This window comes from Tupaia chinensis, unplaced genomic scaffold (assembly GCF_000334495.1).
Source record: "Tupaia chinensis unplaced genomic scaffold, TupChi_1.0 Scaffold143615_1, whole genome shotgun sequence".
Lineage (NCBI taxonomy): Eukaryota > Metazoa > Chordata > Mammalia > Scandentia > Tupaiidae > Tupaia > Tupaia belangeri.
In genome coordinates, this window is record NW_006203463.1 from 1,531,810 (window position 1) to 1,543,178 (window position 11,369).

At 46.3% G+C, this 11,369-nt stretch overlaps 1 protein-coding gene across 1 annotated transcript in view; it reads right to left on the reverse strand.

The window, feature by feature from the left end:
• SPATA18 (spermatogenesis associated 18) overlaps positions 1-11,369 on the reverse strand; it is a 53,171-nt gene that overhangs the window by 16,096 nt on the left and 25,706 nt on the right. The window contains exons 5-7 of the mRNA XM_006164380.3: positions 5,724-5,819; positions 3,388-3,627; positions 7-60 (exon numbers count right to left, since the gene is read on the reverse strand). Of these exons, the coding sequence (XP_006164442.1) occupies positions 7-60; positions 3,388-3,627; positions 5,724-5,819 (390 nt within the window). The remainder of the gene's footprint in view (positions 1-6; positions 61-3,387; positions 3,628-5,723; positions 5,820-11,369) is intronic.

The following is an 11,369-nucleotide window of genomic DNA, read 5'->3' on the forward strand; positions in this document are numbered from 1 at the left end:
CTGCGCGTGGCGCGGCGACTGCGGCTGGGGCTGCCAGGGGTAGGGCTGGGAGACCTGCTCCTGGAGGACATGTGGGGTGCAAGAATCAGCCGGGGAACACCTGGAGCCACTCCCAGTGGTTCCTGGCCTCTGGTTCTTCTCTCCAAATGGGGACCCTCGGCAGGAGAGCTGCCTGGGGTGACCTCCCCACCAAGCCTGAGAGGTCTGGAATGCCGTCACAAGCAAGCAACAATACTCCACACTCCAGGCGGCAGATGGTGGGGAGGTTGAGGGCGCTAGGCTCCCCAATGTGGACCATGGTTCAAGTTCCAGACCTGGTGGCTCACTTTCTCACTTTCCCTCTCTCTCTCTCTGTCTCTCAAGTTAAAAAAATAGATATGATAATAAAAAGTTAAATAAAAATAATTCTTGGAAACCAGCAGTTAGCGTAATGGCTATGTCGCTGGATTCCCACGTAGTCGACCGCGGTTCGTGTCCCGGACCCGGTGGCTTAAAACACACGCCGGGCGTGTGCGTACGTGCCCAAGATCCCGAGAGGAGAATGGAGGAGAAGGGATTGCGGCGTGACCATCCCCCCTGGGGGGTGATTTCTCGCTTTCTGTCTTTATGTCTCTCTCTCTGTCTGTCTGGCGAGCGCACGCGCCCTACAGTGAAAATCTCTCAAAAAAATAATAATAATAATTCTTTTAAAATTAAAAGAAACAATACTCTGTACCTGCGTACCCAGTCAGAACCTACGGAGTTCTCTCATTCCATACCTCTGCTTGTCCTTTTCTTTAGAGGTTTTTGCCATTGAGCACATGTGTTAGTGAGAGAGAGAGAGAAACAGAGAAAGTGACAGTGAGAGGGACAGAGAGAAACACACACACACCTCCCGGAGGGATGGCCAAACAGCAGTAGGCTCCAGGATGGATGGCCAAACTGCCATCCCTTCTCCTCATTCTCCTCCTGGGGTCTTGGGCATGCACAGGCAGGCAGGGTCATTTTCAAGCCACTGTCTGGGACTCCAACTGCAGTTAGTCCAAAGGAAAAGCCCTCTCCAAAGGGAGGTTTTATGCAAGAAATGAGGAGCCAAGAGATGCTGTAAAACCAAGTGTAACGGTGTGCTGATCCCTGATGAGAGTGGCAGGACAGCCCTCCTTATAGTGGCTGCCAATGCCGGTAGTGCAAACACTCCCACCATAGCAGAAAGGCACAGAATCAGCTGTGGGAGTCCAGCAATGAAACCACTACACCATCTACTGGCCCCGCTCTGCTTATCCTTATACAACCTTACCAGGCCAGGTTTGATTGCTGGGTATTTTTCCCGATGAGGAACTGGATGCTCAGAGAAGTTAATAATAGGACAGGCCCTGGAGTAACACAGCGGGAGCCAGAGATGGTGGAGAAGCCAGATCTGGGTGGTTTTTCCCCCTGACCCTGGCGTACTAACACATAACGTGAGCCTTGGGTATAAAATGGAATGAACGCTGGTTGAACAAGAAGGAAGTCCTATGTCCTCATTGCCAGCTTCACCTCATATCAGCGGGACTTTGCCATCACTTGTCCTTTCCAGGGCCTAGCGTCCACCTCCAGGAGGTTCGCCCTGTTCAGAACAGGTCAGATGAGCTAACGAAATTCTCTGCAAGTTGTAAAGCGCCGTGTCAGTGAGAAGTACAGGGCTCAAGTACCAAGTAAACTACCAGACTAGCTGGCCCAAAGGAAATGCCCTCCCCAAAGGGAAGTTTTATGCAAGATACAAGGGAGCAAGAGATGGTGCAAAACCGAGTGGACCGCTGTGCTGATCCCTGATAAGAGAGGGGGAGGACAGCCCTCTTTATGGTGGCTGCCAATGCTAGTGGTGCGAATACTCCCACCGTAGCAGAAAGGCACAGACCTTAGGACCTAGCACACATTGGCACGAGCAGAACTGACGGAGTGACTCCCCAAAATAGAAGACTGAGTTGACATGTAGGGGAACGGAGACAGGGGAGGGGAGAGGGGCTGATTAGGGGCTGGAGGCTGTTGGAAAGAATAAGGGAAATGCTGAGACCCAAGGACAAATATCCTACTTCACCCTCAGGTAACACCGTCTTGATAGCCTGTCTTGACCTCTGTGCATCAGGAGAGAGGGATTTCAGACAGCACGGAGCCCACGCATGTCACCCAGCCAAGGGAGCTACAAGGTAAGAAATGCCTGCAGTAAAAGTCGTCCCTACAGAGAGGACCCCTCCGTCTTGGGGAGAAAGAGCCTCAAATGATGGAATGTTCTTTCAACATGGGCACCACCTCCCTATTAAAAGTCCACACCAGCTTTGTTTCCAGCCAGAGAAAGGACCTTCCTCCTGCGTGTTTCTGAACTCCCAATTAATTCGCGCACAAGCACTGCCAATCCAGGAGGTGTTCCTCTCTCTGTGCGCATGAATTACGTAAGATCATGCTTGGGGGCCAGCTGGTGGCTTGGTGGCCACCAGGGCTGGATCTCATATGGCTAACTTCATGTTGGAGGCCAGACCCCTTGGCTTGAAAAACAGTGGTACACGGGATCAGCAGTTAGCATAATGGCTATGTCGCTGGACTCCCACATAGTCGACCGCGGTTTGAGTCCCGGACCCGGTGGCTTAAACTCATGCCAGGTGTGTGTGTGTGCGTGCCCAAGATCCCGAGAGGAGAATGGAGGAGAAGGGATTGTGGCATGGCCATCCCCCCTGGGGGTGTGATTTCTTGCTTTCTGTCTCTCTGTCTCTCTCTGTCTGGCGAGCGCACGCGCCCTATAGCAAAAAACCTCTCCAAAAAAAGAAAAAAGAAAGAAAGAAAAACAGCGGTACATGAATGAAAATTCCGAGAGGTGTGGAGAAGGGATTGCAGCTCCGCCATCCCCTACCCAGTGATTTCTCACTCTCCGCCCCAGCCCCTGCCACCACACATGTCCTGTAGCCCTATGGCAAAAACTTTTTTTTCTTTTTTTTGGAGAGGTTTTGTTTTTTGTTTTTTGGTTTTTGGGTTTTTTTCTTATTGGGCACGTGCGCTTGCCAGAAAGATAGAGAGAAATAGAGAGATAGAAAGGGAGAAATCACCCCCCAGAGGGGATGGCCACGCCACAATCCCTTCTCCTCCATTCTCCTCTCGGGATCTTGGGCACGCACGCACACGCGCCTGGTGTGAGTTTAAGCCACCGGGTCCATGACTCAAACCACAGTCGCCTACATGGAAGTCCAGCTACATGGCCATTATACTAACTGCTGGTCCCAAAAAACTTTAAAAATAAATAGGACAATCCCTTGACAATTTGGAACTCCCCTACTGCTGGGGTTTAGGTTCAGGGTGACTTTTCCTCTCCCTGCCCCCTCCACATCCACTAAGGCAGCACAAAGAGGATCCACGAAAAGATCTGTGAGTTTCTCAGACCTTCCTTGGAGCGCGGACTTTTCTGCAGACAGAGCGGCGATCTCGTCCTTCAGGGTCTGGAGCTGCTTCTCATAGTCCGACGCCACTTCGGTGTTCCGCTCCAGGTTGCGCTTGATCGCCCCTCGCTGCTCCGATCTCCGCTGCTCCGAGGTCCGGGGCTCTGAGCGCTTGGCCTCAGCCGAGCTCCTAGAGTCTGTGCTCCTGTGGCGGGCGTCCTCCTGGGCTTGAAGAGATTTAAGCCTGAACAGCAGAGAGGGAGGCGGGAGGAGAAGGGGAGGGGCGAGAAGGGAGGTGAGGAGAGAGGAGGAGAGGGGAGGAGGTAGGAAGGAAGGACAGGTCATGAGCGACAGTGGGCAGGCCCAGCAGCAGAGGCCGCCCTAGCCAGCATGCCAGGGCCGCAATGGGAACCTATGGGAATACGCAGGAACAAGGAGGAGCAAAGAGCAGAGCTGGCGTCAGGGTGCCGCTGGGGCTGCAGCTCCACGGGAAACCAGGCCCATGCAGAATCTCTAGGAAATAGAGTGCACCTACAGCCACACCGTCCCACGTGGCCCGGATCTTAACTGTGCAAAGGGAACACAGCTGACCATCAAAAACTAGTCCCGGAACCAGCAGTTAGCGTAATGGCTATGTCGCTGGACTCCCACGAAGTTGACCGCGGTTCGCGTCTCGGACCCAGTGGCTTAAATCTCACGCCGGGCTCGTGTGCGTGCGTGCCCAAGATCCCGAGAAGAGAATGGAGGAGAAGGAATTGCGGCGTGACCATCCCTCCTGGGTGGTGATTTCTTGCTTTCTGTCTCTCTGTCTCTCTCTTGTCTACCTGGCGAACGCAGGCGCCCTATGGCAAAAACCTCTCCAAAAAACCTAGTCCCGAAGTCTGTCTAAGCCATGTCTCCTCCCATCACTAGCTCCCTAATTCTCTGAACAGGTGGACTCTGGGGAAACGGCGAGCTGGAAGTGTGGCCTGGGAGTACAATGTAGCACCTTTGGAAATAAGACGGGCTTCCTCTAAGACACAGAGGCGTGGTCACCGTAAAACAGAAGGAAAAGTCAGGAGGAGAGAGCGTGGGGCTATGGGAATGGACATAGATGAGGTGAAAGGGAAGAGGTCAGACTGCGATGGAGGTAAGGACGCTAGAAGTGTAACAGAATTAAAGGTGCACCGGAAACGGGGAAGAACCCAATCAGTGCTATGGAAAAGCAGTGAGTACGGTGGATGCTCGACGAATTTCAGGCAGTGTACCAAACGGGAAATAAGGCATTGAAATGATTTTAAGGGGGGAAGACAGAGTGAAAAGCAAAAGAGCATTCCAAGCTAAGATGTATGTTCTAGAAGAAATCAGAACAATTGGAACACATGGGAGATGAAGAATGTGTGGGTATGTGCACATTAGATATACCTCCCACTTACTCTTTCATGGGGGAAAAGTCAAAATTAAGATTAATGAAGGTATAGCCCTAAAGGATCAGTGTTTATTTTCCCCTTCTAGAAACATGCCTTTAGGAAGTCTTTTTTTTTCTTTCTTTTTTTTTTTTTTTAGGGTTTTTGCTATAGAGCACGTGCGCTCGCCAGAAAGAGAGAGAGAGAGATGGAAAGCGAGAAATCACCCCCCAGGGGGGATGGTCACGCTGCAATCCCTTCTCCTCCATTCTCCTCTCGGGATCTTGGGCACGCACGCACATGCGCCTGGCGTGAGTTTTAAGCCACCAGGTCCGGGACTTGAACCGCGGTCAACTACATGGGAGTTCAGCGACATAGCCATTGTGCTAACTGCTGGTCCCGAGGAAGTAATTTTTCATTTAAGCTACGTTTCCACAAAAATTATCTCAACGTTATTTCCACATCAAAATCACATAGTATCCAAGTAAATATTTAATAGGAAAATTTTCAGTTAGGAAAATATCCATATGATAGGACATTCTGAACTTGTTTAAAAGTAATTTTTGCAAGAATGTTTTCATAGCAGTAGAAGAAAACAACCATCAGGTATAAAGGTTCCCCAATGGCAGACTTTTCTACTTCATTCTGCAGAGTCAACTCTCCTGTTAAAGTATCATTAGTTAGAAAGAACCCCAAATGGTAACAGTAACTACCTTGGGTATCAAGCCAGGGTTTTTCTGTTCCTTTATATTATGCTGTACTTTGGAAATTTTCTATAGTAGATAGACAATATTTTTATAGTACAGAAAATACATAAAACATTAATAAAAAAAATACTGCTGCCTGTTCTCTTTGATTTTTAGCAGATTGTTTTAGATCGTAATGGGACACTGAAAAAGCTACACGCAACAATTAACCAGCAGGCTGCAATAATCCTGTCATATTTTTTTCTTACTGCTTTCTTAGCTGATTTATTTCCTCCTCTGCAGCCAAAAGGGATATGACCGATCTTTTCTTGGTTTCTTCAAGAGTCTTTTCGGTTTCAGCCAGACTGTAAGAGAAATCAGTAACTAAAGACAGATTTTTCAAAATTGGCAGACTTTCTAAAACAAGGCATAGTTTCTCTTAGGAATGTTTGGCACACGATACAAATTCAACATAAACAAGATTAAATTATCAGACAGCTGCATTTAATCAGATCATATCGCAAATATGATGCACTCATGTACAAAAGCATGCTGGTATTCGTCGCTCACTTAGAAAAAAATGACGGAACCAGTACCCCTAAAAGATGATGCAATAATTATTATTATTGGACTATGAATGACAATGAAACATGTTTAATTCTTTCTTTTTAAGAAAGATTTTTGCTATACAGCACGTGTTCTCACCAGAGAGACGGAAATAGATGGAGAGACAGAAAGCAAAAACACCCCCCTGAGGGGGTGGCCATGCCACAATCTCTTCTCCTCCATTCTTCTCTTGGGATCTTGGGCACGCACACACATGTGCCCAACATGAGTTTAACCTGCTGGGTCCGGGACTCCAACTGTAGTCGACTATGTGGGAATCCAGCGATGCAACCATTATGCCATCTGCTGGTCCCTAATTCCTCCTTCTAAGCCTCCTAATGAAGTAGGAGACAGGGACCCTAAAAATATAGTCCAGGTAAAGGCCCAAAATGGAATCACAAAATGTCTAAGTTTTAAGATGGAGACAAAGACCTCTTGCAGCAGTGGCTCAGTGACTGACCTGGGCAGCAGGACCTAGACCTAAAACAAAGGTTTTTCCCAGATCCTACCACCTTCCAGGAGGAGGAAAGATAGTGGTGTTTATGCCCAAAGCCTCTAGACAAAGAATCTCCTAACCTTCACACCTACTCTAAAACTAGGAGAATAACTAGACTCATCCAGCATGTGCCCTCCCCACCACAGGAGAACATATGTGCAAGCCCCACCTGGAACAAGCCGGAACAAAGCCCCTCTGACCCAGAGAACCCCTCGCCCTAGTTGCTCCTCGGCAACTCTTTTTCCGGGACACCTCCCTTCTTCGGAGCTCTGTCTGCCTTCCCTCTCCTTCAATAAACTCCCTGCTTTGCTATACCTACTCTGTGTCCATGTCTCTAATTCCTCCTGAGCGTGGGGCAAGAACCCATGTCTCACTGCAAGTGCTATGCCAGCACCCCTGCACCTCCCCATTCCTGAGTCACTAATTCACCTGCTCTAATCACACCAACTCCCTCCCAGGCTACCTCTCTATATGAAATATCCATTTCTCTACAATATACTATCTATTCTCACTACTTTGCACTGTGGAGCTGCATTTGACTTGATTTTCCAGGGCTTCCTAAACCTAACGGAAAGGTTTTCCCACTGAAGAAAAGGTCTTCCACAATCACACCAGGAATTTCATGTCTTCCTGCCTCCGACTTCCACCACTTATTTGGCATGATTTCCTGAGTTTTCAACAGAGCTAGGCCACTATTAGTTTCAAGGACTCTCATCATGGTAGACAAACCATAATAAAACATACTCTTTTTTTTTTTAGAATTATTTAATTTATTATTATTATTTTTTCATTTTGCTATAGGGCACATGCACTCACCAGAGAAAGACAGAGAGAGAGAGGGAGAAAGTGAGAAAGCAAACTGCCAGGTCTGGGACTTGAACCACGGTTGGCCATCTAGGAGTCCAGCACCTTTACCAACATGCCATCTACCTACTCTTTCCTTAGGTCTATCTAAATTGAAAAAAAAAATGGGGGTGGAAGAACGACCTCAAAATGAAGACCAAGGCTGTCAATCACCTTGTCCATGAGACATCACAGGTTGAGGTTTCCTGACTTCTCTGAACTTGTCTCCCAGGCTTGTTTCTCACAGCCAAGGCTAAAGAGTGCTACTGCTGTCTACACTTACACCAGCTTCTTCCTCTCCTTTAGATGGAGAACAGTGGAAGGTAAAACACTGGAACCCTTAAAGTGAGTAAAGCAAACTAAGAAACAAAGGGCTATCAGGATTCCTCCTCTCAATCCCACAAATCCCAACCAATCAGACACTCAAAGGTCATCCCACCTCCTCCTCTAACAGATGCCCACTTATGGAGGGCCACTCTACACGTCAACCCTGCCTCTCTCCAAGTATGTCTCTCTGAGCTCCATTCACAGCTATCTCATTACATCCCCACTGTAAACTACTTAAGGACAAGGATTTTATTTTATTCATCTCTATTTGCAGCACTTAAAACAGTGTCTGTCACATAGTAGATCTTTTTTAAAAAATAAAAAATGAACGAATGAGTAAATGAATGAAATGTCTAAAGTCTAAAAGAAACTCAGCATAGCAACAACTTCCTAATACAGCTATTGGATACTGAAAAGAAATTAACATGACTTAATCCAAATGGGAATATGTTACAGATTTTAAAGTAAATATGGAAAAATAAATATTTTTATCAAGAGAAAACTGTAGAAAATAAAAAGAAGAAAAGAAAGTGGACCAAGAAAGAAAGGAAAGCGTAAACAAGAATAAAGTTGTTTTTCACCTCCTAACACACAGCATACATATATGAACACATACAAGCAAATGTGCATGCTAATTTCATATGCTCAGATGCCATATAGAGAGAAGGAAAAGAAGTGATGTGACCATTATGTGCCAAGAATTACTTTAATTAGGTTAGCATTTTTAAGTGTTTTTGTATAGATTTATTCACTCACTGAACAGATTATTGAGAATTTACTCTGTGTCAGGCATAAGGCTGGAGATACAGTAGTGTCAAATGTCAGTACAAGATCAGAGGGGACCTGTAGACACTCTAGTCTAGTGAGGGAGATAACTACTGAATATAAGAACAAGGCTACTTTTTTTTGAGAGAGAGAGAGAAAGAGAGTTTTTTTGCTCTAGAACACATGTGTGCAGACAGAGAGGAATGGAGAGAGAGAAAGTAAGAAATCATCTCCCAAGAGTATGGCCAGATCACAATCTTTCTTCTCCCTTCTCCTCTTGGGATTTTGGACATGCATGCACACGTGCCCAGCATAAACTTCAAGCTGTCAGGGCTAGGACTCGAACCACAATAAGCCAAGTAGGAGTCCAGTACCTTAACCACTGTGCCACTTGCTGGCCTAAGGCCACTTTTTAAAGATCACTGTGAAAGAGAATTAAAGAGGAGAAAGGGAAAAGTTCTTCCAGCATGTGATAGTCACAGATGGACTCTGAGAAAGTCACATTTAGGCTGAGAACTGAAGGATAATAAAGACCTAGCCATGCAAAGAGCCAGTAGAAGACTTGAGTATTCTTTCTTTCAAATGAATGCAAGAACATAGGCAGGCCCCAGGGTGAGAAGTGGACAGTAGACTAGGTCCACAAGAAGTAGATTCAGCTCAGGCAGGGTTCTGGGAGAGCTCTGGTCAGGAATCTAGACTTCTTTTTTCTCAGTATCCAAGGAAGATATGAATGGCTTTTAAGCAGAAGGGTGACTGAATACAATAAAAAAAAAATGTATTTGCTATGTGGAAAATGGATTGCAGTTGAGCAAGAATGGAAGCAGGGAAGATAGTTGGAAGGCAGGTGGTTCAAGCAAGAAAGAGAAAGGAAGGATGAGTGCAAGTGATGTTCAGAAGGTAATGGACATCCTAATAGAAGTAGTAAAGGAGCTATGTGGAGAGTGGCCATTCTGAACAAGCATGGGGACCTCAGACATATGCAGAAATGGGGTTCTGTGAGCTTTATTTACATAGTGATGAAAGCATTTGCATGCAAATACACTAGCTGCTGATACTGCAAGGCAGTATCTGTCTAAGGAAGTCACATGTGTGATTTCGCCCCAAAAGATCAGAAGAAACCACATGGCGCCAGTCATTTCCTGTCATCAACCAATTAACATCTGAAAACAACTGGCTTTGCATTCCATTTCCTCTTTCCCCATTTTCTTTCCTATAAAATAATAAACCTGAGGCTGAGGTATAGCTCCCTCCTACCTAAGAAATGAGTCTGTAACTAAAGACAAGGCTAGGGAAGTGGGACTTGATAATGAAAATGACAGTCTTGTGAAGTTAGACTTAAGACTGCAGATTCTGAAGCAGCTGCAGGACAGGAGGAGTCACTGACCTGTGGCCTAGTGCTCCTGCCTGCTGCTTCTCAGTCAAAACCTACGTGCATATCAAATGGTGCTAGGACAGAAAGAACAACTCCCACTTTAGCCCCCTTCCAGAGAGCTTTGCATTGCACAGCAGATAGAGGAGAGGACATTTTGGGATTTAAATTATGCCCAGTTATAGAAACTCCGGATCCTGACATTCCAGGACAAAATCGGTGTCACTATGAGCCGATATCCTTTAAAACTCTGAAAGAATTAAAAATGGCTTGTACACAACATGGTTCTATGGCACCATAAACAATTGTGGTATTAGAGACAGCTACTCAATCTGCATTTACTCCCTAATGATTGACAAGTGATAGGTAAGGCATGCTAGTTGGGAGGAGATGATCTTTTATGGAAGTTGGATTGGTCTGATTCGCCAAGAGCAGGTGAATAGGAATCAACAACCTAGAATACCTATCAAGTTTGAAATGTTGACTGGAATAGGGAAGCATGCCGACACTGGTGTACAAACTGGATATACACCACAGGGCTATCAGCAGATTAACATTACATGCTAAAGATGCTGGAAAGGGCTTCCTGGTCAGGATCGAGGGACAGGTGGTTTGATCAAAGTATGACAAGGACCTAGTGAATTCTATCAAGATTTTATTTCCTGCTTGACATAAGCCATATTGCAACTGGTCTCTGATGAGGAGGCAGGACAAATTTGTTGAAACAACTGGCCTTTGAAAATGCTAATGTATTTTGCAAAACAGCTATTGCTCCACACACAAAAAAGGGGACAGTGGCTGATTTCATTAGACTTTGTCAAGTCATTGGGGAACCGCAAATTCAGGTTATGACCTTAGCAACTGCATTAAAGGAAGTAACACAAAAGAAATCAAAGAAAATTGTTTTAATTGCAACAGACCAGGACATATGGCACGTGACTGTCGATATCCAAAACAATCAAAGAGATATGACTAGAGAACCAAAAGGCCCGATCCTACTGCCTACTCAGGTTCCTGGGATGAGTCCTACATGCCGGAGAGGAAGGCATTGGGCTAGTGAATGTAGATCCCGAACAGATACAGATGGAAGGCCACGAGGGCCCCCAGGAAACAGTACACGGGGCCAACCCTGGCCCCATCAAACAGTAGGGGCACTCTCGATGTTCTCTCAGAGAACACGGGACAACCTAGCCAGTCAGAGGCTTCTGGCAGGCCACGGACAGTCAGAGGTCTCTACCGGACAACCCCAGGTAGTGCAGGGCAGGCTCTCAGTCCCACCTCCAGGAGGGTAGTAACACCTGAAATAATCCACAGGCATTTCCTACCAGAGTTTATAAGCCTTTGCCACAGAGCACAGTGGGACTGATTTTAGGAAGAAGCAGTATGTCGTTAAAAGAATTAGTAGTGACCCCTGGCATACTAGATGCAGATTATTCTGAAGAAATCAAGTTTATAGCCTCTGCCTCTCAAATTATTCAGCCTCTTTTTTTTTTTTTTTTTTTTTTGGGA